This window comes from Semicossyphus pulcher, unplaced genomic scaffold (assembly GCF_022749685.1).
Source record: "Semicossyphus pulcher isolate SPU_LCO1_2020_fin unplaced genomic scaffold, fSemPul1.0.p SCAF_17, whole genome shotgun sequence".
Lineage (NCBI taxonomy): Eukaryota > Metazoa > Chordata > Actinopteri > Labriformes > Labridae > Semicossyphus > Semicossyphus pulcher.
In genome coordinates this window covers 18,868,038-18,896,004 of record NW_027211681.1, presented here as the reverse complement: position 1 = coordinate 18,896,004, position 27,967 = coordinate 18,868,038, and the positions used below count along the sequence as shown (strand labels likewise).

At 41.7% G+C, this 27,967-nt stretch overlaps 2 protein-coding genes across 3 annotated transcripts in view; one reads left to right on the top strand and one right to left on the bottom strand.

Annotated features, from left to right (window-relative positions):
- The first annotated feature begins 789 nt into the window (after nucleotides 1–789).
- stox2a (storkhead box 2a) lies at nucleotides 790–14,052 on the top strand. The gene is made up of 4 exons (XM_069666055.1): nucleotides 790–2,494; nucleotides 4,188–4,340; nucleotides 7,749–10,308; nucleotides 13,213–14,052. The coding sequence occupies exons 1-4, from the start codon at nucleotides 2,317–2,319 to the stop codon at nucleotides 13,412–13,414; spliced, it is 3,093 nt and encodes a 1,030-aa protein (XP_069522156.1). The 5' UTR covers nucleotides 790–2,316; the 3' UTR covers nucleotides 13,415–14,052.
- A 5,647-nt stretch (nucleotides 14,053–19,699) lies between these two features.
- The window catches only part of tll1 (tolloid-like 1), a 55,239-nt gene continuing 46,971 nt past the window's right edge, over nucleotides 19,700–27,967 (bottom strand). For both annotated transcript variants that reach the window (XM_069665516.1, XM_069665517.1), the window contains 3 exons: nucleotides 23,242–23,455; nucleotides 22,748–22,998; nucleotides 19,700–21,567 (listed from right to left, as the gene is read on the bottom strand). In XM_069665516.1, the coding sequence (XP_069521617.1) occupies nucleotides 21,433–21,567; nucleotides 22,748–22,998; nucleotides 23,242–23,455 (600 nt within the window). In that variant the 3' untranslated portion in view covers nucleotides 19,700–21,432. The remainder of the gene's footprint in view (nucleotides 21,568–22,747; nucleotides 22,999–23,241; nucleotides 23,456–27,967) is intronic.

Sequence of the window (27,967 nt, the reverse complement as noted above, 5' to 3'; positions counted from 1 at the left end):
GCTTTTTCTCCCTCCCACTTAGTGTAATTGTGCCTCATAGTGAACAAGGTCCACGGTATGAAAGGATGTCAGTTCCTCAGCAGAGACGCAGGATGTGTTTTCTGTCCGTGTAACAGACGGTCAGTGCTCGTCCGTCTGCCTCTCTCTCTCTCTCTCTCTCTCTCTCTCTCTCTCTCTCTCGAGGTCACTGTCTCTTTAAGGGGAACAGCACTCAAAGGTAACAGCTATGAGATCATCGGCTTGCGTCGTCATGGCAACAAAGGCTGTTGCAGCACTACTGAGAAATAAAATGGCTGGCGTGGTGTCGCTCTCTCTCTCTCGCTCTCTCTCCCTCCTCCTCCTCATCCTTTCCTTCCTCACCCCTCCTTCCCTTCCCTCTCCTCTCCTCTTCTTTCTCTTTGGTATCAGTGAACTGGAGCAGATTGGTTGTGACACTGTCCTCCCCCCCCATCCTCCTCCTCCTCCTTCTCTACCGGTCCTGTGGCCTGTCCTGCCCTCTCACTTTTGCTCCTTATTCTGTCCCTCCAACCGTCCATTCACACTCCACACATGTGAGTCAGCAGGAGTCTGCAGATAAGCAGGAGCTGCCACTTTGGACACGATTAAGGTGACGCTTTGGTGTTTTCTTTTTCACTGACAGCACCGATGAATCAACCGGTGGAAAGACACAAATCAGCACCTTTAATATGCTTTTCTTTTGGTTTAAATCCATCTCAAGTCTTTAGTTATTTGTCTTATAGCCAGGTTAGACTCCAAAGGAGGAAGGATGCTGGTTTAAGGGCCCCCAAATCCTTCAAGAGTAGAGGAAACAAGAGTGGAAGGAGAGGAGGGTGAGGATGGAAATTTAGCCAAAGATTCAGAGCCTGAGCAATTCCCTGGACATCATCTGAAGCCTGAATATTTTTTTTTTTTTCCTTGCGTGTGTGTGTGTTTGGAGCTGTTGATATTTGCTCTCCTCTCTGCCTTATGTATGTCCTCGATCTCTCCCTCTCTCTCTCTCTATCTCTATCTCTCCCTCTCTCTTGCATCCTCTCCTCCCCTCCCCTCAGCCTCAATCACCCAGACACAGACGCATGCATGCTCACGCAGAATCGCGCGCAGCAGGCGGATGCGCGCATACACACTTTCTCCCTCTCTCTCTCACACACACACTCACACACACACACACACACATACACGTACACACACACACACACATACTCACACACCCTTCCTGGAGGTGCTGGGAGCAGCTGCAGCATTAGCGTTGAAAGAGATTTGCCGTTGACTGGAGTTTGCATCCCCCCTCCTGTTAATGAATGGATGCTACGGCGGTAGGCTCGGGAGCTTCTTCTTCCGTTGGATTGCGGGAAACGCTGGATATCTATTCTTGAAATTTATTTATTTATTTCTATGCTCTCCATTTTTTTCTCCCCACCCTCTCCTGGTGTGCTGTTGTCGAAAGGACGATGGGGTCTTGTGCTTGATCGGATAAAGATGGAGGTGAACGTGGCGTCTCTGGTGCTTGGCATACTACTGAGGTTTCACAGCCCGTTAGGGTGAATGGAGCTTTTATTTCTGTTTTTTTTTAAGTGGGCTCTTTTGTTTTCCGGGGATCGGCCGAGCACTCCTGTGGTGAATTGAGCTATTGTCGAAGACTGGGCCTCTTAAGCTTTGAATCTTTGCCTATCCATCCATCCATCCCCTCCCTTCCTTTCCCTCCTTCCCCTGTTACCTTCCCCTCAAAAGGAACAAGCGGATCCTAAAAACCTCCACTGAAATCTCTCCTCACCGTCCTCCTTGCTTCCAATGCCCCATTTCCCTCATCTCTACCCCTGCCCCCCCACCTCTCTCCCGCTCCCTCCTCCCACATCAGAGCGGCTACGTAATGTGCCTCCCTACGCATGCAAATGGGGATGCTACAAATGGTGGCTGGGACTGATGCCGATGAAAGGGTGATGCCTCGCGCAATCACCTGCACCTCCGCCGCCGCTGCCATCGCTCCAGATCAGGCCGGGAGAGCCCAGCAGCCGATGACAACCACCCACAGTGCGAACACGGTCGTTTGTAGCTTGCTCGTGGATGTAAATGAGACGTGTGTGTGTGTGTGAAGGTGCACACTGGTTCCTGCCATGTCTGGTGTGTGATCGCTCTAGCGGGACGTTCTTACTGATGCGGGGGAGGCACTGAGCCTGAGGTTGGTCGACCTCCCCCTGCACATTCCCCCCCTTTCCCCACCTCCCCCATCCTCCCCTTTATACCAACCCCCCCCTCCCCTTCTCCACCTTATCCCAGAAGCCCCCCTGGGTGTGAAGGCCACCTGGTAAAGGGGTCACGATGAAGAAGAACCGCAGCAGCAATCTGCGGCGGGCCTGGCCCAGCTCTGAGCTCAGCGAGCGCCCGCTGGAGCACAATCTCTCCCGTAGTGAGAAAGACATCCGTGTGCAGAAGCAGCATCTTCCTCCCCCTCCTCCTCCTCATTTCTCTCCATCCCCGCCAAGTTATCGTGCGCCAGGTGAGTCTGACACTCCCACCAACAGAAGCTCCACCCTCTCTCTCTCTCTCTCTCTCTCTACGCAGAGCCGAGCAGTTTGATTTGGGGGGCAAAGGGCAAAGTTCAAAGTGGAGGATGTTTTTATGCTTTCATGCAGGAAGTGCTGGGAAATTCCTCTTCCAGTTGCAGGGTTAATGGACCGAACGAGGTCAAAGAGGGATACAGAAAAAGGAGAAATACTTTCAATTATTTCATCTAAATGTTGCTATTATTACAAACCCTTTTGGACACTTGTGTTATAGTTGGTTAAACTGATTCTCAGTCTTTGTAACTCTCTTACTTCCTGCACCTGCTTCATAGAAAATGACCCTTATTTAAACCAAACTAAGGGAAAAGCACTGAAAAATGTACAAATATTAATTTTGTACCATTTTAACTAATTGTTTTAAAATATGTACAATGTTTCGTGAATACTCAATAGTTCAGTTAATGTATGATACTTCAGTTGCATCACCTTTGGGCCACATTTTTCATTTGTTTGGTTTTCAACTATGAAATATCACAAGCTGATGTCATTACCGAGTAAATCTGATCCTTCCTGCAACTTTTATTACAATTATCTGCATTTTTCTCTGCCGTCTTTCTCGCTTCAAAATGTTAGAGTAAATACTACAACCTCATTCCCACAGCCGTGTGAGATTTGCTCTGTGTAAACTGCTCCAAAAAAACATGCGAAACACTAGAACACTACAGGCCAGAAGGGTGTTGTTTTTTTTTTGTTGCTTTATTTTTTCGACCAATTCACTCGCAGATCCAGCTTTCCTCGTGTTTACTAAAAAAACGAGTAAAGCCTGGCAAAGCCACACAGAGCTTAAGGGGCTGTGATACTAAGCAGAGATAACGTCATCGTGTTGCTTAACTGACCATTCAGCAGAGAGCGGTGAGGAGGCCGGGCCCTGCACACAGCTCTGCTCAGGTGGCAGAAATGTGGACAGGAAACGATTAGCAAAACTTTAAAAACAGAGATCGATAAGCCGACGTTTAATCCTGCCGGTTCGTCAGGACACAATTTTAGATTCTAAATGAAATACGGCAGGTTTGATGATGTCATTTCTACCTTATTCTGCGTGATTCTCGATTGACAGACAGATTCAGGTCAGAGGACAGGGTCAGATGCTGCCGCGTTGGCTCCAGCGATGCTTTCCTACCTTTCAGCTGGGCAGATGTTTGCTCTCAGAGAGGCTTGAAGCCGGGGCCGTCTGCTTGTAGGATGATCTCACCACTCATTACTGCTGACAGCAAAGCCAGCTTAATTCAACAAAAGCAACACAGAATTTCCGTGTGTAAGCCCTCAATGTGGCGCTAAAGTCGGTTATATTTTGTTAAATTTCAAATATGACATCCTGAAGGGGTTGTGTAAGCTTCCCTTTTCTGTGTGTGAATTGAATCACGAGGTGGCAAAGACTCAGGTGATCTACAGTTACGCTTGCTGCAGCAGATGCTTCGTTATGCTAACCTACGAGAAACAGGAGGAGCGAGAGGCTAAAGGAAGCACAGAGGAGGAGGAGGAGGAAGAGAGGAGAGGTGGAGCTGTTCCAGGCAGCATGCAAACTGCTGCTGTTTGACCATTACATCATAGCTTCACACGCTGCGCCTGCTGTTCATTCATGATCTCACTGTTGTGCTTGTGCCTCCCCTCCCCCTCTTCTTGCAGGTGACGTGTCTCCGATCAGTATGTCACCTATCAGCCAGTCACAGTTCATCCCGCTGGGGGAGATCTTGTGCCTGGCCATCTCTGCTATGAACTCTGCCCACAAGCCGGTCAACCAGGAGGCTCTGGTGGAGCACCTCACTGCCAGCTTCCCAGGTACAGAGCTCTCACCCCCTAATTAAAATGGGACTGCACAAAGTATTCACAATCTGTTATTCATTATGTGGCATTTGACGGCAAACGCAAGGGTAGAAATGATTATGTACGTCTGTGCATGTGTAATACTTCTGTTTCTTACGTTCGAATTTGTTGCCTATTCAAATAATTTGAACGCTTTTACAGACTTTTATGTTTTTGTTTCATTTATATACATCTCACGTTATAACCGAGTTCAATTTAATGACCTATGCAGGCTTTGAACATCTATGGATCTCATCACTGACAAATCCAAATGACTGATAGGAAAATTGAGACCTTCCATCCTGTTAAAACCTTAAAGGGGCCATATCTTTTAAATGGATATTCTCATATTTTTGGGATTAACATTTTTAGGTGTTTATTGTTCACAGTGAAAAAGCGAAAACTGCTTAATTACATTTTTTAGCCTCTGAAATGGGCCGTTCAGAACAGCTGCAGGTTTCTACATGGAACCTTGCTTTCACTGAAAACGGCCAATCGTCATTCACCGTCATTCACCTCTGGCTGCCTTCTTGCACGAGCTTGTAGTCGTGTCGTTGTCAAGATTTTAAGTGTCAAGAGGTGTCGGAACTTACCATTCCGACACCTCCTGGCGATTCTGGCTCGTAGATATGAGGCCGAATAACCGATCCTAGAGCGGCCATGTTTTTTACAACTTTGGAGTGACGTGGGATCGCGTACATGGGGGAGGGGCTACGCGGTCACTCCAAATGGCTAAGGTCTGACCCTTGAATGGCAAAGTGGCTTGTACGTTTCAGGAGGAAGGAGTGGCCCCGTAAAATAAAAGTAACATTTTTAAAACGAAACAAACTTTACCAACGTGATTCAAAAACACAATTGAATAATAGAAAATTGATTGCATAGCTAAAATATGTCGCCTTTAAGCAAAATACCTCCTAATGTTCAACAGCATTAGATCTGATACAATCGACTGATTAGGCTGTAGACAGAAAATTAACCAACAAGTATTCTAAGCTATTTTAGAAATCGTTTTATTGTTTTCATAGTCATTTTTTCAAGTATAAATTTCTGACCAGCTTTTTGGTGTCATAAATATGGTAGTAAACAGAATACCTCTGATGTCATGTTGGGCTGGGAAAAATGTGGCTCACACATTTCTCTATTTTCTGACACCAAACTATTAAATCCACAATATTACTGAAACAATGTTGGTGAAGTGTATGTACACCCAATCGTCAGCTCCCAGCTCCATCCCCTTTTCATATACATATACTTACAAGCTACATAATACAGAATGATGTGTGTGGCACTGTCTATGAACTGATAATTAATGCCTCTGTAAGGTGGGTAATCTGTCCTAAAGCAATTTTAAGATCCCTAACAGATTCTAGAAAAACATACTAGACCACTGTCCAAGGTTAAAATTGAATCCAGTGACATCATGCAAACAGTATACTAATACGTTGTTACAAATTATGATGTTATCGTAATTCAAGCTCCTGAAAACAATGGCGTAGATGTAGACTTATTAAAAATTCCTTATCAAGGGATGCTCATTTAGCTCTGTTGGTAGAGCAGGCGCCCCGTGTACAGAGTCCTCGGCGCACTGACCCTAGGTTCGACTCTTGGTCTGCCGATCATTTGGTGCATGTCATCCCCCACTCTCTACTCCCATCATTTCCTGTCTCTCTTCAGCTGTCCTATGTTAAAAAGGAAAAAAGCCAAAAAACTAATCTTAAAAAAAACAAAATGAAATACAATTCTTTATCAAGATTGATAAATACCGTTAACAAGGGGGGCTTAAAAGGTCTTAAAATCCTGTATTCACACCACAAGTTTTAAAACTATCTCGAATAATGACAGCATGTGCTTTAAATTCCTCTTCATTCTATACATCACAGACTGGAAACGAGTTGAACTTATAGGTTGCATCATTTCTATGTGAGAAAATAACACAGGGGTGATGTAATGTCAGGCAACACAAGGCGTTGCCAGACAAAGGTTATGAATGGTGTTGTTAAAAATGGACTACTCTTAACGTTGAATTGGTATTTATAGAAGCTAAGCTAATGAGGTGACTGATGGTGTTTTGCATCCTGATTAAATATCCTCAGGAGTCCTTTGGGAATTGGGAGTGATAAGCTTATTAAATACAGTTTTCTTTACATACACGTCTAATTTTAATTTGTGTTGTAGTACCAGTTTTATAGAAGATATGAGTCATTGTGATTTATGAAAATGCATTTAGATTTGTGTGAGCTGCAGTAAGGTTAACAAAAAAAAGTTTAGTATAATGTTATACTCGCCTAAGACTTTAAAAAGATACACTAAAAAACTTTTTGTAGTTTGTAGATGATTAAAAAAAATATCCGTTACATTTTTCTGAAATTTAAAAAAGATAAAAGAATTAATCATTTAAATAAATGTTGTGATGTTAAAACTCTGACATACCAACTTGTGGGTTATATTTTATGCTGCCAAGAAAAAATTCAAACCAACTTAAGTGTAGTTTAAATTCTAGTGACATCATAATGTTTCCAAAAACAATGCATATCAAATAAGATTTAAAAGGAGTTAAATAAAACATTGGACAATACATAAAGGGGAATACCTCAGTTTAATTGTCAATGGGACTCCATCTTAAATATCTTCCATAGTTAGTTATTGGGATTTTTACTTTTGTCGGGGAAAAAAACATGCTCTGAAAAATAAAGAAACCAGCCAGTCCTATATTTTACTCCTAATTTTTACCCGTTTAATGATGATGTCATATTTGTTTTTGATTTCCATTTTTTTTTATGTGTAAACTTGCATTAAATGACTGAAACATGATGCAAGTACGAATATTCTTTCACCGTAAATTCATTTTTCCAGTTTGCTTTCTTATATCTTCTCCAAAAGCTGTGTTTGTATTTTTTTCCCTTTATTTTTTTGGGGGGGGGGGAAATATTGTCAGAAATCCAAAGAAAATTAGCTTAAACTTTATATTTCTGTTTGCTTTGATTTTGTTTTAATATGCAACAAACACACAACCCAACTCTCCCAGAACAAAGGGTACACTCGCCTAGGAAGCACAGGAAAACATAAAAAGAATTATGAGCGAGGTCCCACTTGACCATGCCAGATGACTTTATGTATTAAGTAACAATATGTTTTTACCTCACCATAATTTTGTAATAGCAGCACTCACATTGTGTCAGACAGTTAAAGAAAGAAAGAAATCTCACGTATTTCATCTTGAATCTGTACACTGTAGTAGTTCGACCAGCTCTAAATTAACCCCATGCTTCAACAAAATGCACATATTGTTCAGAGTTTTAACAGTTGTGATTAAAAAAAAACACATTTACCAAAAATTCTTCAACTGTGGTTTAACTTTGTGTTGATGTTTTGTATTTCCTGCAGGCGTGCCTACACCCAGCTCGGAGGTTCTGCGACATACCCTGAACATGCTGGTGCGAGAGAGGAAGATCTACCCAACTCCAGAGGGCTACTTCATCGTCACCCCCCAGACCTACTTTATCACTCCCTCCCTCATCAGAACCAACAACAAGTGGTATCACCTGGATGATCGGCTGACAGAGCGCCAACCGCAACAGTCACAACAGCAGCAGCAGCAGCAGCAGCAACAACAGCAGCAGCAGCAGCAACCTCAGCAATGCACTTCGCCTCAGTCTGGCAACGTCACACCATCCACACCTGGCTGCCTGAGAGAAAGGCCTCCTCGCAAGAATCACAGTGACTCATACAACTCGTACCGCGAAGACTCGTCCAGACTTCACAGCTCTGCGCTCCAAAGTAAGTCACCAAAGGAGCACAGGGAAGATTCGTATCAAAGTAAGCCAACCAAGGAACACAAAACTGGGGAACCTCCACCAAGCACGTCAGCCAAGGAGCACCGAGGAGAACCGCCTTCATACCCTCATCCCCCTCTTCCCACTCCCCCTCCTGTCCAAGAAAAATCGCCGCCTCAAGAATCTGCTGACAAGAGCAAAAGCATCACTTCTTTCCCTTATAAAACTGACACTCTGACCAAAAAGAAAGAAGGAAGTGGTGGCGGCGGTAATGGCGAGAAGCAATCCAAAAGGTTCGGACTCAGGCTCTTTAGGCTGAGTTTCAAGAAGGATAAAATGAGGCAACTGGCAACCTTTTCAGCCCAGTTCCCCCCAGAGGAGTGGCCTCTTCGTGACGAAGAGGTGCCGACAACGCCCATTCCCCGGGAGGTGGAGATGGAGATAATCCGCCGAATCAACCCCGACCTTACAGTGGAGAATGTGGCGAGGCACACGGCTGTAATGAAGAGGTTGGAGGAAGAGCGTACGCAGAAGAACAAGGCCGGGTCTTCAGCCCAGCACAGTGCACGCAGCAGGAGGGGGCGGGGCCACAGGAGGGCCCCACATGGTAAGTCTCGCTCACATAGCAAGCCCCGAACCTCCAGGGGAGACCCGTCTGAGGGTTCAAACTGGGACCTTTTGTTCATGGAAAGGGATTACCGCTTCTTTAGCCACTCGTTGGTTCGTTCGCCTCGGGAGGCCATGTACACGTTGGAGCGCAGGCGAAGTGGAGGCGCAACATACCTGGTCCATAGCAACCCCAACATTACTGAATCGTACTGCCCTGTTACCCCTGAGTGGGACGTTTCTGGGGAGCTAGCCAAGAGGCGGACAGAGATGCCCTTCCCAGAGCCATCGCGTGGAACGTGCCAGTCCAGAGTGCAAAGAAGTCACAGTCACAATCAGGACAGGAAGTCGCGCCACGACAGGTCAGATCAAGCTAAGGAGCGCTCTCGTTCCATGGACAACTCCCTCAAGGGCCCGTCACTGGGGGCACCAGAAGACTTTGAACCCAGTCTTGAGGAGCGTAGTCATTACTACACTGATGACGGCACCTTGCGCGCCACGCAGAAGTCCTCCCACTACTCAAGGATCATGTTCTCCGCTGCTAAGTTCCACTCTGATTTTAATGTGCCTGATTTGGGGAAAGGGAGTTTGGACGAGTCGAGGATCCGGAGTACGATGGAGAGGAACAAAAGCAGAGACAGCTTGCCAACGTACAATGAGCTAATGGGACTTTCTCCTAAGCCCTCAACAGATGAGTACTTCCAGTGCAATACGTCAAATGAAACAATCCTAACTGCCCCTTCGCCTCAGGCAAAATCAGAATATGACACATTAACCTCATCAGGGGGACTCCGAAAGGGCTCTCCGGCTGACCGCCAAACGCCTCACCTCACCTCTCCTCACACGATGGAGTACAAAGAGGACTTGTCGGCAGCAAAGGGACAGAATGGCTCTGTGCGATTAACGCCAAGCCAAACGCCGGAGCCGGCGCAAAATGCCCGTTTGACGCCGCACCAACACAATGTAGATCCAGGAGGGGGAGGAGGCAGCATGTCAATGAAGAGGAAAGAGATCTTCAGCAAGGACACTTTGTTCAAACCTCCACACAATGCCTTGTCCACAGGCTACGTGGACAGCAGCTACACCAAGTCCGGCACATTGCGGAAAGCCTCACAAGCCAAATCAACAGAGGCCCTTGACAATCCTGAGCCCCAGCAGCCTTCCAATTCAGCCACTTCCTCAGCGTCACCTGCAGTTTTACAGGGCTGCTTAGAGCCAACAGTCCCCTCCGCCTCCTTTGACTATTATAATGTATCAGATGATGAGGAAGAGGAGGAGGCCGAGGAGGACTCGCACAAAGAGTTGGCGAAGGCAGAGGACAACAAAGACCATGGGGAAGGGGGTGGTAACGGTGGAGGCAGCGGTGGTGGTGGGGAGGGAACCATGCAGTGGCTACTGGAGCGGGAGAAGGACCACGATCTGCAGCGGAAACTGGAGACCAATCTGACCTTACTCAGCCCCAAGGAGACGGAGAACAGCAGCAGCCAGAAGTCGGCCCACTCTGCCCGCTTGGACAGCATGGACAGCAGCAGTGTCACAGTGGACAGTGGATTCAACTCCCCCAGGTATGAAAAAATGAAGTGTATTATCCTTTGACACTATACAAATTGTTTGTGCTTAAAATCAATCAAGCAATCATTATTTCTGTAGCGCCAAATCACAACAAAAGTCAGATCATAACTTTACAAAGAGCAGGTCTACCTCTTAATGTTTAACTTACAGAGACCCAACATGAGCAAGAACTTAAAAAAACAGCTTTTAACAGGCAGAAACCTCGAGCAGAACCAGACTCATTGGTAGACAACGATCTGCATCTTCTGTGGATGTTCATTTCAAACTACAATTATTAGAAGTGGTGGGGGGTAAACTCATGTAGAAGACCCAAGATATCTCCCAAATGACTGCTGTCAAACAAGATATGGATCTGTGTAAGACCTTTATATTATATATTGAGCTTAAAGTATCACCAAATTCGGTGTCGGTTTAGCTCAGTGGTTAAATCACACAACCCATGTACTGAAGATGTACCCTTGATGCGACGGCACAGTTCAACTCCCACCCCTGGCCCTTTGCCGCGTGTGGTCCCCATTCTCTCCTTCCCTGTTTCCGACACTATCGACCGTCCTCTCTCAAAAAAAATGGCATTAAAAGCCAAAAGAATAATCTGTTTAAGAAAAAAAGTATCTCCACAAAATAGGTGGACAAGAGATCCTAGGGGGAGCGGGTTGGAGCTCTCAGCTTCCCTCAGTGGACTGAGTGGACAATTGTTATCACCTTACCTAAGCAAGGAATCCAGTCACACAATGAAGGGTTACCTATTAATCTTGTTAAATGATGATAAAGAGGCACCCATGTTAAAAAAGTTTGGATTTTTTAAATTGGGTTTCTATGATCTAGTAATTATTAGAAAGTTTACTACCTACAGTAGATAGCGGTCAGCATAGCGCCGGTTTTGAGAAGCACACCGAAGTTATGACTCGTAATCCAAGCTATGCAGAAGTGAGTCTCCAGTGAAACCTTAAAAAAGGCCCACCCAAAAAAGTTAAAATCAGTGTGTGCAATGTATTTCAATATTATTATCTCTTCACCTCCATGTCAGACAGCCTTTTCTCAACTGTCAATCCAACTACTTTAACCTACAAGTTTTCCAATTGTACCATTAAAAAAAAGTAGCTGTTAAACCTTTTTAACAAAAGTTACATTTCTAAGAGTGGAATTTAACCAAGAGCAGAGGTCCAGTGATATTGGGCTCACACTTCATACATTTCAGCCCTGGACCTCGCTGTTGGGTTAGCTTATCAAATCTAGTAAACAGAAACCCCTTCCAGTGTTCAATGATTTATAATAACTACATTAGGTCTGTTAGTTGGAGTATGATTAACTAGAATGGTATTAAACAACTTGGCAATTTGTTGTTTTTTATCGTTCTTTAACAAAAAGCTCACAAACCTTTGAAAGTGAGTAACAGTAACAGATTATAACGATCAGGTTTGAATTAAAGATTATTTTTGTTTTCAACTTAATATGAAACAGGAAGTAGTAAAAGGAAAAAGCAACACAATTTAAAGTACCTGATATGCACATGTAGAAAAAAAACGAACAAAATCAATAAAATGGTCAAAAGCAATTATATGACTTATATAAATTCAACTCTACATGAACAATGCAAACATGCGTTTATCAGACAAATAACTGTAGCAGCGAGCCAAGTTATTTCTGCTTCTTGAATGAGACGTAAACATAGTGCGACAGTTTAACATTAGTGAATCAAGCATGATTTACCAGGCAGTTACAACCAATTTAGCCCAGATATCTTTAGATATTGCCAAGTGTTGATTACACTCACTGCAACATACATTTCCTATAATGCAACTCAGAAGTTGCATTATACCTAACTGTTAGAAACCTTTATTTTTCACACTCTGTACCCTGAGATGATTTCAAGTCTCATTTTAAGATAAGGGAAAATAACTCTACTGGCATCATACAGGATTTTTTTTTGTTTTTTTTAATGCTTCCTATACTGAACTACACTAGACATTAAACTGTTTTATAAGCTGATCCTCGTGTAAAATTGAAATTTATACTTATTTGTACAACTTCTTTTTTTATTGAAGGAAACCTTTCCTTCCAAGAAGGAAGGAAAGAACAAGCTCTCTTTTATTGTCACCAATTACAAATTAAATGCTTTTTTTCTATCTGCAAAATATGCTTCAAAATAGTTTAGTCACTATTTTATTGGTATTTTGTTTTAGACTTTATTAAAGAAGTAGATGTAGCCACCATGATGTCACCCACTGGCTTCTGGACTACCGTTTTGAAGCCTCTAGATTGACATTTTGGATGTCGTCATTTTGTTTCTTGGAGCCAAGGTGGAGTTTGGAAGAATAGACATAGCTTCACCTCTATCCTGATTGAGAGGTTGCTGCGGTAACGGCTTGTCAATTAAAAATCTCGTCCCAGCCGGTCGTGGAAGATGGCTGTTCACCAATGAGTCTGGTTCTACTCGAGGTTTCTGCCTGCTCTATTAATATTAATATATATTACGGCACTATATAAATTAATGTTGATTGATTGATTGATTGATTGAAAATGTTTCAACATCCTGCTTTATCTTGTATTTTACTCTAAATGGGACCATGACTGAACAGATGAACATCATGCTGCAATAAAGAAGGGTTGGAAATAGGGATTTGGACCATACAATCATTAGACAAATGTTTATTGAGGTACTAAATCAAGTGAAAAGTAGGTTTATTTTCTCATAGACTATATACAATAGTAATAATAATTCTTCTTACAACCAATGGAGGTGCTCTGTTGGCCCCTGCTGGCATTGGTTTTACCTTTTAGAGTTGGAGGCTACATCCACTTCTTTTATACAGCTGATGCTATTCATCTTGCAAAGATATTTTCTTGGGTCTTATTTGTTCCAATCACTGACTTGGTGTTTGATGTCTCTTACGCAGGACGCGTGAAAGCCTTGCATCCAACACATCCAGCATAGTGGAAAGCAATAGACGGCAGAATCCAGCGCTGAGCCCCGGCCACATCGGCACCAGTGGTATCGGACTGCCATTCAGCTTTCGCGCCATCCCAGAACCCCCCGCCACGCAGCCTGAGAAACTCCAGAAATCATCGAACTGCCTGGCCTCCATCACCAGCGTCTGACAGACTGAGACCCTGGCGGTGGTGGAGGAGAGAGGAAGTGAGGGGTCTCACCATTTTAGACCCTCACTTCCCTCAAACATACTCACACACATTCACATGAACACACACACATATCGTCAGACTCCTGAGAATCCATTTACTGGGACTGTTACAGAAACAGGCATGGCTTCAAGAGACTGTTCCCACAGCTTCAAGAACTTTACTGCAAAAAAGAGAAGAAAACTACAGAATATCAAGACCACTGTAGGTGAAGGAACCTACCTGAAGTACTTTGATTTTGGTGACATGGACTCTAGTTTGGCTTATATCAAGATTCTTGACTATTGGTATTGGAAAGTAGTAGACTATAGGATTCAAGTTACATTTGGAAATATCGAAAACTTTTTATATTACTTAACAATACATGTCCAATTAAATGTTCTCCTTCCTGAAATAGCGTCAAGTTCTTCAGGACGATTCAATGTATCAGCACAATGTCGAGACAATAAAAGTTGATCCTGAGAACAACGAATGAAAGATATAAAAACATAAATCAGCTCAGATTTGTGTACCGCAATGCAAATGATGTATGTATACTCGATACTTTTGATATCCTAATTATTATAATGGTGGTATTAAAGATGCTATGTGACCAAAAATCATGTTTGGACCAAATAAGCTGCACCTCACTCTCACATGTACACCACAGAACATCACAAGGTTTTTTTTATATCAGATCTGGAGCCAGTTTTCTAAGCACTTTCTGAGGACCTTTTCGGTTCACGTCAGCTTAAAAGTGGAGATTGAAAATGTATTATTGGAAAAGGTTGACAAAATAATCCTACCACAAGATCCATTAGTAGCGTTTAATCATAACACATGATCTTCTACAGTGGATGGATGTTCAAATGTCCATTTTGTAAAGGACTTTTTATGTTAGCGTTAGCTTAAAAGTTAAGATTTAAAGTGTATTCTTGAACTTGCAATCAGCTATTGCTATAACAATCTAACCACAACATCCATTTGTAGTTATTCTGGAGCTTTAAACTGTCACATAATCTTCAGTAGATTGAGTTCGCCACATTTCAATTTTCTAGCTTTCTGAACACTTTCATAGGACTTACTGTGTTCATGTTAGCTGAAAAATGTAGCTTAAAAAAGTCACCAGAACAATTTTACCACAACATCCTTTTGTAGCTGTTTTGAAGCTTTCAGTTATATCACATAATCTTCAGTAGATTGAGGTTGCCAATAATTTTAGATAAATTAGAACATTTCCAGCATTCTAAGCACTTTCTGAGGACTTTCTGGGTTCACGTTAGCTTAAAAGTGGAGATTGAAGATGAATTCTTGGCTGAAGTTGACAAAATAATCCAAACACAAGGTCCATTAGTTGCTTTGAATCATAACACATGATCTTCTACAGTAGATGGAGTCAAATTTCCAGGAGTTTTTTGTTCACGTTAGCTTAAAAATTGAGATTTAAAGTGTTTTCTTGACCTTGCAATCAGCAACAGGCATACTAATCTTACCACAACGCCCATTTGTATTTGTTCAGGAGATTTCAACTATCACATGATCTTCTTCGGTGTTGGAGTTCGCCAAGAATTTTTGACGTTCACATTTTCAGCTTTCTGAACACTTTAACGAGACTTTTTATGTTCATGTTAGCTTAAAAATTAGCTTACAAATGTATTCTTGGTAGAAGTTGACTTAACAATTTTAGTCAACTTCTAAAAAAAGGTCCATTTGTAGCTGAGCTTTTAATCATATGAAAGGATATTCAGAAGATTGAGGTCACCAAGAATTTTAGATTTTATAGAAAATGTTCTGAAAAATGTTCTGAAAATGTTTTAAGGACCTTTTGGGTTCATGTTAGCTTAAAAGTTGGGATAGAAAATGTATTCTTTGCTGAAATTGACAAACCTATTTTACTACAAGGTACATTGTAGCTGTTTTGGAGCTTTAAATCATATCACATGATCTTCAGTAGATTAAGTTTGCCAAGATTTATAGATGTGACAATTTCCAGTTTTCTGAACCTTTTCTGAAAGGACTCTTTGTGTTAGCTTAAACTCACGTTAGCTTAAAAGTTGAGATAAAAAATTCATGGCTACAGAAAAAAAAATTGAAAACAATCTTACCACGAGTTCAATAAGTGCTGGTCTGGAGCTTTCAATTATGTGACATGATATTCTTCAATAGGTGGAGATGTACATGTTTCATTCTGCCAGACTTGTTAGCTTAGAAGTCGAGATCAAATTCATTATTAGCATTGTAACATGGTTGACTAAACAGTTATACCACCAGGTACATTTGTAGCTGTTCTTGTGCTTTCAATCATATCACATGATCTTTAGTAGAGTGAGTATAACAAGTATTTTAGATGCTAAAATTTCCAGTCTTCTAAACAGGACTAGGACTTTTTGTGTTCACGTTAGCTTAAAAGTTGATATTCAAAATGTATTGTTGCCAGGCCAACAGGAGCCTACAAAACAAGAGTCTACTTCTGAAGCTTTAAATCACATTTCATGATTTTCTTCAGTAGGGAGGGTTCACAAAAAATTATTGTTGTTCAAGTTTCTGGTTTTTAGCACTCTTTTTGGACCTTTTTGGCTCACGTTAGCTCAAAACTTGCAACTGAAAAGGTGTTTTTGGCAAAATGTGACATTCTTAGAGTAAGGTCAATTTTTAACTGTCGTTTTTCTAAAGATTTTTTTCTTAATGATAAAAAGCTGAGAGCAAAAGTTCAGTTTTGGCCTTGGAAAGAAACTTTGACAATACATTTTTATACAACAAGGTCCATTTGTAGCTGTTCCAGAGCTTTCAATAACATCACATGATCTTTTTAGTAGTTTAAGGTCACCAAGACTTTTGATGTTAAAAATTTCTAGTTTTCAAACACATTTTTAGGACTTTTTGGGTCACGGTTAAAAGATGGGATTGAAAGTGTATTCCTGGCAGAAGTTAACAAAACACTTTTACTACGAGGTCCATTTGTAAGTGTCCATGTGATACCGATCATATCACATGGTTTCTACTGTGGGTGGAATTCAAGTATTATAGAAGTTTTATTCTACTTACTAGTTCTTTTGTGCTAATGTTCGCCTAGAAGTTGAGATTAAAACTAGCTTCGAGAAAAGGCAACAGTTTTACCAGACAACCATTTTTAGCTGTTGCTGAGGTTTTGATCATTTCACATGCTCTTCCTCAACAGATGGAGAACGCCAAGTCATTGCATTTGAGATTCTGAAGTGAGATTATTTTGTCTTTTACAGGTTCATAGTTTCAAGTCTGGTAGGCTATTAATATAAAATGTTGGGTTACTGTTGGGAATTCTGAGCTGCTTCACTCACTTTTCCTTGAAACAGTTGTAGACGTGGTGCATTGTGGGAACGGATGGGTCGACCGAAACAATGCAGCTTCTCCAACTACAGTAGACTTTTGATTTTTGTTTATTTTTTTAAAGTCAGTTGATCAAGCTTTCATTTCCAACTTCTAGGATCTTATAAAGACTCAATTCCAAAAATGTATTCCAGTGTTTATTTAGTTGTTAGTCAATCAATCTTCAATCAATCAATCATAAACTAAAATGATTAGTCGGTCAACAGCTAACTATTTTGATAATCAGATCATTTTTCAACAAGAAAAATGCCATTTCCTGATCCCAGCTTCTTTGTCTTACATGTTAAATATACATTTTGTCTGAAAGCCTTTCTATCAAAGAAAAGAATCCAAATATGTAACCTTGTGTCTCCAATAGCTTATGAAAAAAATTGCTGAATAGGTTCTAACCAAACAACAAGCAGATTAATCATGAAAATAATTAGAAGCCTTTATTGTACTTATCAATTGATCCTGAGTTTGTTTTTCTTTTTGTTGGGCTTCATCATAATATTGGTTATAAATTCCATATTGTCCCTGCTCCGACATGCATGCTTACCGGAAGTGGGATTTTTGTTCATGTCATGTCAAACCGTATTAAACGTCATTTTGGTGACAGTCGGTGGTAGAAGTCCGAGTAGACAATACCAGCAGAGTCTGACTGCAGCTCTGTGGGTGAACAGTAGATGGAGCCAAAGTTAAATAACTAGAGCAGATTTATGAATCCTCTGCAGGCTGATGAACAGAAACTACATGTTGACCGAATTACCCTAACCTCACACGGCCCAGCTGTCATCATAAAAGGTAGGCTGTTTTAGAGTTTTACATGTGTTTAATCAGTATTCTGTGGTCATCTCACTGTAATAAAAATCCTACAACCAAGGAATGAAATTAGCACCTGCCACTTTCCGAATGCAGGGTAAATGTTGGCTATGACAGGTGAAGTCTTCAGGGTACCATTGCAGTTTTGTATTTTACGTTATTTATACGTTTTCTATTTAACAGTTACTATTACTATACTATACCCCCCTGGCTGCCCCACCCCTCACTCCATTGCAGATTTTACATCAGCAGTAATACTGTTAAAAACATTTATATCAAGAAACTTTAGAATTATCAAGGACCATGGATTAGTCCATATTTATACTGTTATGTTACACAAGTTCCTGAACAGGCCAACAAAACAATAAAGTGTCAAGAAGAAACGTCCAGTAACCTTCCACAGTGGCAAGTAAGATCAAAACTTAATTTCAGACAATGCCTGTAACTATTTTTTTTTTTTTAAATCAGTAAAAACACTTTACTTTCATCCGTTTCAACGCACTGACCTCAAAAAGCTCGAACAGCGCGCCCTCTGGTGGTCACCTGATGGTATAACAGTGTCAGCAAACAGCTGGAGGTGTGTTGTGTGGCAGCTGAAGCTCATCAAACTGATCCTGTAACGGTAAGTGGCTTATTCTCAAGATATCACCAAGCTGTTGTGTCTAAAATAGATCAAAGGTCAAATTGATTTATGTAGAGCAACATTATTGTTATAAGCAGCCTGAAACAATTAAAGCTTTGATGCATTTTTAAAAAATCACTTAAGTCGTAAATCACAATTATAAATCAAGATCTCATGTTATTTGTACGTAACCTATGACACTATACACTTTAAAAAGGCAAAAGCAAAAAAAGGATCATAGAAGCAACAGATGATCAGGCTGAGATTGTTTTGTGTCGGCAGGAGGTGCGTTCAGGGTCAAAGCTCTTTAAATTTAACTGAATCATTCACTTAAAAGACATTATATTTTGTATAATTTATCCCTAAAAAACGAAAGTGTCAAAACGTAGTGAGGTTTAAAGTTGCTGATAGGCAGATGCTAAGCTTTTGGCTTTCTTTATGCTAAGCTAACAAGCTACCCGTTACAGCTTCATTTTCATCTTATTCTCAATATTCTCATCTAACTCTTGGCAAAAGAGCAAATATGTTTATTTCCTACAATCAGTTTATAAAAATCGGTTCTAATTTAAAGTTTGGAAAAAGTCTAGATTTAATTTTATGGCACGTTAAAATTTTAAAGGTGACCTATTTAGCTATGCAATCAGTTTTCTGTTATTGTAATGTAATTTTTGAATCATGTTGATAAAGTTTGTTTCGTTTAAAACATTTTATAAATATTTTAATTTTATTGTTTTTCGAAGCCTCTCCTTCCTCCTGAAACTAACAAGCCGAATTGCCATTTAAAGGTCAGACCTCAGCCACGATTGAGTATTTGGAGTGACCGTGTAGCTCCTCCCCCACTTGTGCGATCCCATGTGCACTGTCACTCCAAAGTTGTAGAAAACATGGCTGCTCTAGGATCGGTAATTCGGCCTTACGTACGAGCCAGAATCACCAGGAGGTATCAGAATGGTAAGCTGAAATCTTACGACTTGACTACAAGCTCGTGCAAGAAGGCAGCCTGAAGTGAACGGCGGTGAATGACGATTGGTCGATTTCAGCGAAAGCATGGTTCCACGTAGAAACCTGCAGCTGTTCTGAACAGCCCATTTCAGAGGCGACCTTTTTAAAAATGTCATTCTGGAAAAACACGGACTTATGCAGTTTTCACTTTTTCACTGTGAACAACAAACCCCTTTAATGCCCCCTTTAAAGTTTTTCAAGAGTGGCTTATTTTTCTACACCTTTGCCACTATAACTAAGACTAACTAAGAGATATAAATTACTCAAGAAGACCTTGTATGCAAATAATCTGAGCCTTTGTCTGCCATCAAATGTGCTTTGGGAATAAACTCATGTAAAATATATAAATTATGTTTAATATGACCTTGGTAAAATGGCAGGATTTGATTTATGGATTAATATTTGGCTCGGCCTAAGAACTATAGTTAACTCGAAACTCGAAAGCATGAAAATAATCCATGAAACACAAATGCACATAGTTTTAACCTGTGTGTATTTTAATGACTGATGCAGAGGACGTCATGTCAGTGTCTCTTGAGCTACAGACACCGAGGTTGAATGATAAAACAAAAACTACAGTGGGTCAGGGTCACCTGGAGATTGGCACGTACAGCAATGAAAGAGTCAACTTAAAAACATACAGTTTACAGTCACACACACATTGTTTCTCTATTATCTCCTATAACACACACTTACACATTTGCATTGTAACACAGAAATGATGCCCGGTGTGCACCATGTTAATCCTTCACCTTTTACAGCACCGTTCCCTCGGTCCACACACAAATGAGACAGGAGTGTGTGTTCTGGTACAAAACAAAAAAAGCACACAAATGAGTTCTGTGGATGTGTTAGCATTTGTGTGTGTATGTATCTCTGAGAGCAGCTACAAAATATGACACACAAACACGCATGCACCATTGACACTCTATCTCACACACAGACTACATTTCCCATGTTTTTTTTTTTTCACGCTAAGACCATTCAAGAATCCAAATAAATTGAAACACGCTGCCGGAAAACCTCGAAAACCTCCGTTAGCATACATTTTGGTTCTAAGGCAATGTTGTAGTTCCACAGGACTAGTGCTGTTGATGCAGTGTGCCGTTTGCACGCTGACTGTGTCTCCGATTCGCTTCCATCGGCAGTCATCTGTCAGTCAGTGTAGTTTTATTTTTAGCACCATGGGAATCTCTCCTTCAATCAGTATCGTGTCACTCCGAGAGACAGCTGTGAAAATATTCCCTTCCAATATCCACTTGGAAAAAAAAAAAAACTGAGGATGAGGAGGTGGAAACATCCATAAAAAGTTTCTCGGTTTGTTACAAGGTGGTTGTCGAACTCAAAAACAGCATGGACACACACAACATAATGCAAGGCTTTACATTAGCATCACAGATCATTTGGAAATTCTCCTTTTTTTTTTTTTTTTTCCATTCAAAGATGGTCGTCTGCAGAAGCTTTAAGCACAAAGGGCAACGTGACGGCCTTTAGTTCTCTTCTCTGTACACACAGACACACATACAGTAAACACAATGCTTGTTTTTTTTTTCTTACAATAAGACAGGAAATAAAATCATCTGCAGCCGTTCTGAGCTGGGTTGAAGAGACCAGTTCCCAGGCGTCAAAGGCAATAAAAATGTCAAAGTAGAGTCTCTCAGTTTCTGTGGGTTTGAGCAGCCGTCTGATCACAGTAAGTCGCACAGTTCAAAGATCAAGGAGTCAGAAAAGACTCCATGTTGGAGGCGTTTTCATTTTATTTAGAAGCCTTAGTTCCTCATGAAACCATAGTTTATATTTTGGAATATTAATCTCGTGTTTATTCGACTATTTGTTCTCTTTGTGCAGCCTTGAGTAGCTCAGTATATCCTCAGTAACCCTCTTTTCACAACGAGGGCAGCTTGATGTCCATTAATACATTTCTTCCACTCAATCCTCAGCGTACCTCCCCACATTTGTCCGAGCTCTTATTTTGATATCTCGTTGTGTTTCCTGTCTCATCTCAGAGTGCGATGACCTGTGAGGGGCCACAGAGGGAGACAAATGTTCACGCCTTAAGTGTCGTCTTCCTCCCTGCGGCTTGGCGAGCGTCCACGTCCCCCGACAAAGAGGAGGACAGGCTGTACTTTTCTCGATGCCGTGGTGAAGGTCAGGGTATCGGTGGAAGGGGGCTGCAGGTCTGAGGTCAGAGGTCATGGGTCATCTGAGGTCATTTCCTGGTGTGAAGGCTCTCCTGGAACTTGGTGCTCGTGTAGCGGATGTGGAAGCCCTTCTTGCTGATTGTGTCGTCACTATGGAAACGGATCAGCATAGCACCTCCGGGTGAGTAGATCCCCTCCCTTGGCTGAAGGAGGGAGACATGAGAAGCAGGTTTTCAGATATGTAGAGGTTCATATGACAGCTTTGGGCATAAATTCGTCCATTTAAAATAAATCAAATAAATAAATACATAGGTGTTTTTTTAAGTCAAACAAAACGTGCTACTTAAAGCAAAGTAAAGCAAAGCTAAATACTTCTTCAAGCACTAGTTATCCTTCATAGAGAATAAGTTATGTTGTTAGGAGGGGGTGCACATACAATTTTTTACTAATCTGAACTTAAACTGCATTTAAACTGTCTGGATAATCTTTGATACTGGTGTCAACACAATTCCTGAATTCCAGTACTGACCAGAATACCATCGTTTGTGAGGAGTAGTACATAAGGAAGGGCCTGTGTCCACTAACAGCAGCACCTATTTTCTACACATAACAGTTCAGTGTTTTCAGCGCTTCTGCGTCAGCTGTCGCTGAGCTCTCAGTGAAAATAGTTCAACTTTTGGAACACTGCTCGTCAATGTCACTCCTCCCTCACTGACCAAAAGAAGAGGCGGGATTTATGATATCAACTTTGTCAACAACAATGGCGGAGAAGGAGAAGTTAATCCTTTCATTTTTTCAAGGGCTCAATTTACAGGTGAAGAGCTGCTGCTAATGCCGGGACACGATCCTTTGTCATTGTTTTTATGTTTTCTTTGTAAAGCAAATATTCAGCAAACAGAGCAATTTAAAAAAGACCCTACAAAGGGAAACAGATGTGCCGCCAGACAACTTTCATAACCTAGCAACAGTAAGCGCCGGTGAGAAGTGCTCTGAATTTGAGGTCATGGCCGCTGCCAGCGCAAAATTCATCGTTAGAGGAAACAGGCCCTTATATTTTTCTAAAAAATCTCACAAAATGAAAAAAAAAATTGATGACAAAATTAATGAATAAATTCGGAAATACAGCAAATGAAGTTCACAAATAACAAACTCAGGCAAAGCAACAATCTGCAATAAGAAACTGTCAGACCAAATGGAAAGTAATTGAATAAATGGACTAAAAGCTGCCTGGAGATTTCATTGGATTTGTTGACCATAAAAATACAGTCAGCTAAAACATAGAACATAATTGATATTGTAGTTAAGGTTCAAACATTGCTTCACTCTTTTACCGGTCGCATCCAAGATGTAAAATGAGCCTCTGATAAGAAGACAAAGTCTTACCCCTGAACCGCAGAAGCGTCCGAGTCGATGTGAGTTTGCGTCGTACCCGTTGTACAGCTCGATGTAGTCATAACCACAGTCGGCTTCTTCTTCCACCTCAAAAGTGATGAAGCTCAGCTCGATGCCGTAGCCCTGCTCAGCCGTCAGCAGCCACTCGCAGTCGGTGTGACCCGGGTAATTGTTGTCTCCAAACTGGGCGTGAGAGTAGAGGTTCTTCTGACGAGCCTCTGCTTTCAGACGACCTCCGCACTCTGCAAAGGAACAGGAAAAGAAAAGTGTGATTTATTTTGACCTAAATAGTCAATAAACTCAGGCTCAGGCTTTAAGAATGATTTCCATCTTGTATGTGTGTTTGTGAACCACTAGAGGGAGTTGTTACTTTTATAAAAAACACTCAAACTTGAGAAGCTTGAGACTCTGAGTGATGCTTTTTGGACACAATAAACTCACACATTGTTGCACAAACACACATATGCTCCCACATACACACACACCTGTGGAGTGCGTAGCTTGGAAGCCCTTCCTCTGTACTGAGGCGTCAGAGATGAAGCGGAGATACATCTTGTTGCCGGTGGAGACCAGCTGCTCCGGGATCTTACTGCCGCACAGTCGACCCAAGATGGCCGCCGTGTCACTGTCCCCGTCGAAGGCCTCCAGATGGTCGTACGCACATTCCTGATGCTGCTCGATCTCAAACTCGTTGAAGGCCTGGAAAGGTGGAGGCAGGAAGGGTTAGAGGTCGCTGAGTGAGATATGAGTGGGTGTTGAAAGATTAACCTTTGACCCTGATGTCCATAAATTTTATAGGGTCAGAAAGTAGCTCCAGAGAAATCCTTTAAAGCTGAGGACCCTGGATAACACAGAATGAATGTTATTTTGATTTCTATGAGCACCTCAAATCAAACTGAATGAATGTTGTACAAGGATAAAGCCAGGACCCTCATATTTTATGTCACTTTAAAGCTGTCGCAATTATTTGTAAGTGATAAAATGTTAAACATGATGGAGGAGGAGCTTTGTTCATATTAAGAGGGAGAAGAAAGGAAGCCAAACATTGATTTAGTCACATTTCCATTTAGATTGTTTTTCACTTGTTCTCCTGTCTTGCCTCTGCAGCAGACTCAGACTTTTACCCTTCTCCAAGCAGCATGGAAGCGGGTAAAGTTCTCCGACTAATGATCTTTGGCCTGCTCCCCATTTTGTGCGGAAAAGCAGATGTTGTTTTGCAGGTAAAGCAGTGAAGCAGAATTGCGAGATTGTCGGACTTGTTGAAATGTTTGTCTACAGGACAATAATAACACAAATGTATGAGACATAACAAGGGTGCAAAGTCAGAGAGGAGCTACAACGAAAGGCAGGCACGAGTCACTGTGAAAAAGTAAGCACCAGGCACCTTCAGTTAAACTTACTAAATGTTTCACTATGGTCACCAGACAGTCAGTTAGTTTGTCTGTTGTCCATTTCAGGCAAAAACAGTAGAGGACAGTGTGTTTTTAGAGCTTTTTACCTGGAAATAGCTCCCGGAAACGATGCAAAGAAAGCAGTGAGAGTGAAGTAACAAGCTCGAAATCTCGAAGATTTCAATTTCGTTCTATTTGGCGACACCTTATGGTGATAAAAGGCAGTTGCGGGCTCATACGTCCCAGATAACCAGACGTCCACGGTTGGCTCCGGTTGAAACTCTTAATTTTCCTCGCTGACGGTCGCTTTCCTTTTTAGACTGTTTGGTTCATCTGAGTGTCCAATTTGTTTCTTTTTCTTTGGATTTTCACTTATTTTTGAAGTTGTATCTGTAGTCATCCATCTTTTCTTTGTTTGTTCAGCCATAGTAGATTACTGTTTACTCGCAACACTTGCAGAGACCGGAAAAGCAGCCGCTTAGCTCCGCCTACCCTCTCTGGCAGACCAACCACTGCTGGCTGATGGAAAACGCGTCACTAACTGGGCGCTGCTTGTGATTTTTTCTGTGAAAGTCGACACAGACACCCAGTCTGTAATACTGCAAATGCAAAGGCTTTCATCAGTGGGCCACAGGCTCAATCACCATTGTGTTCCCTCATTCAGTGATAGATAGTGACTTAACAGACATTTATTTACATGAAAATCTTCGAGATAATCACTTTAAAGTTGCAAGAAAGGTACACCCCACCTTAATCAAAATTAAAGTCATCAATGACTTAAAGGATTGCTGAACAATTGGTAGTGGTGCTGAGGCTGTTATAAATTATCTTTAAACTCTTTCAAAGCTAAATAAATGTATATCTATTTTTTGATACCAGAGGACAGAGTCCCCTGCCTCCCTCAGTGTGCCTAGACATCTTCTTACACACTAACAAGCATGTCCGCTCTGTCACGATTCATAATCTAATCAAGTCACCGTGAGCTGAGTCATAACACCTTGCAGGCCTCTCTCCCACGCACAGTCACACACCTCTCTCTCACGCCACCACAAACACCGCACCGCCTCTGATGTCTACCGACCAGGCCAAAGGAGAAAGGAGAGCGAAGGTAGAGCGGTGCGAGGATGTCGTTACTCAGAGGGGAAGCGTTTGATTGTGGGCTCGTGAATGCTTCCAGATGTTTCTTACTGTAGCTCGGGTGAGACACTGGTTTGTGGAGTTGTTTACTACTCCAGTGAGAATGGAGTGTGTGAATGTGTGTGGGGGTTAGGGTTCGACTGAAGAAGCAATAACAGAATGACCTTCACGTCTCTGCTCAGATTTCTGGTATTAAATTTATCCCGCTGTGATGTCACTACTGTGGATATAGAGATCACTCCTGCTAATCTCAACACACACACACGAACACATCACTCGATTTGTGTGTAGCTCACATGTAGTCACACATTTAAAAACAGGTGCCAAAGTGGTAAATGTGTTTCCCATCATCGCGGCTGATGATGTAATGTGTGTTTCAGTTATGTAAACTGTGATTAAAGATTATCAAAACTAATGACAGTTGATGACACTTTTGAAAACATGCAGTGAGCTCAGGATGAGGCCGCAGAGTCCAACAGAGGTGAAGAGCCAAATCCAAAGAGTTTGCAGGACTAGTATGTGTCTATATGTGTGCACACTGTAAAGATTTGCACTGTGTGTGTTTGTGTGTGTGCCACTATTTGAATGGGAACACAAGGAGGATGATCTGTGTGATATTAAGCATGTCTGCTCCTGTGCTGGTCTCTTTGTGAGGCCCAATGGTGCGTTCCATTTACCTCGGAAGTCGGAACTGGGAATGACGTCACACCCGAGTTGCGCTCTAGCTTTAGCCATTGTTAGCAATACTGGTTGATAACAACACATTGTGCAGTATTTTGCGCATTAAAAACACCATAACAACATGTGCACAGATAGAAGTTGGACATGTGAGTACGGCTGATTTAATTGAGACACAAATAAGACAGAAGTTGGTGAGGTTCCTCCGACTTTCCGAGTCAGAAATCCGACTTCAGGGGGCGTTCCAGTTGAGTTCAGTTGAGTTCAGACTGGGAACTCGGAAATTCCGACTTCCAAGTACAAATGGAACGCACCACAATTTCAGTATTAGGATCTAGGTATGTGTTTAATGACATTTTGGTTTCCTCAGCCAGAAAATGAAGAGGCAAATAATTCCTGTGACTTTACAAGCATAAATGCTAACAGCACCTGGTTCCAGCTTGCTGATTTTCTTTGTCTTATGTGATTAAGTTTTGGACTCTTTGTCGGAGTTTGAAGGCGTCACCTAGAGCTGTACTCTAATCCGGGGAATTACCAGAAGTTGACAAGCCGCCATTACTGCAGTGGCGTTTCCTTACAACATCTGTGCGCTTGAATGCAAGCTGTCCTCAGAAGGGAACAATTTTCTACATTTACCGCTACTTTCTGTGTAACTTAATTTTCGACAACGATGTAAAGGACATCAGGAAAAACCTGTGAAGTTCTCAGCTGCTCAAACAGTCGTGACAGGCTTTAACTTTGGGTAAAAAGTGCACAATACACGAGCATTAATTGAGAATATTATAATTATTATTATCACAGTAATCTTGGCCCTCTCTGACTGACCTGTAGATGCATTCTCTTCTTCATCACCAGGACATTACTTAAATCGTGATAATGATAACGTTCCTCTACTAGCTAGTTAGCATAATCAAGTAAGACCTGCATGGAATCATTACAGAGCAGCTGAATGAAAATCTATAAAAAATGTATTTGCCAATGCAACTAGTCTGTGATGTTTAAATGCAGCTGTTAGTTGATTAAGCTAACTAGCTAGCAGAATAACGTTATATTACACTTGGATGGTTGATTTTTTTCTCGGTTATGTAACCAGGCTGTTGTTGTAACAATGTCTAATATGTAAAATCAAAATAATGTTAAGGTCGCCTGATTAAGGTACCTTCATTAATAACGAGAGACAGCTGTCTAACATCTTTAATCCAACTAACTATGCTGCCGTCTTAGTCGGCAGGCAGCAGCAGACATGTAATGGCGGCTCCACAGGATGACCGCACACATGAAAATTGGTCACCGGATTAGTCGACAGGATTTGTAGTTAGCATTATTCCCTATATTCCGACATCTATACACCAAATGGGAATTCAATCGATCGCTATTTTAACTGCACATATCTGGTGCGGCTGTGGTGTGCTGAATGCATGCATCCTCAGAAGCTTATGTTACATGTCGGCAATATGCAATGTGCAGATGAGCAGTGAGAGCAGCACCTGTGGAAGACTGTGAGGTAAGGTCAGCAGTTGAGACAAATGGAAGACATGTTGGTGGCAGGGTTGGAAGAGAAAGTGAAAGTCAGTTCATTAAATATAACCTCCGGCCCCCCTTTGACAATGTGCTTTATATCCTGCAGGTAGTAGTATGCAAGTAGGTATCCCAATATTGCAGCTTGTTGTGCATCACAGCTGGTTGTCTATATGCGTGCTACTGTAGAGTTTAGAACTAGAGAGTGAGGACATTATGTTTGGTCCTCACTTATTCAGTGTGCCAATAAGGTCCTTACACGTATAGAAGTGCAAATGTGTGTGTGTGTGTGTCACTTCTGCTTTTAAAGCTTGCATGCAGCACTAATTATCTTCTATGAATGCACCTGAGTGAGGCGAAACTGCCACACTGCTAGCCAAACACCATCTGTCTGAGCCAACACACTGTCACAGAGGTTGAGATTATCTCCTCTGCAAGTCAGACCTGGAAGTCTTCAGCTTTCACTATTTTTAATCCAAATTCAGCC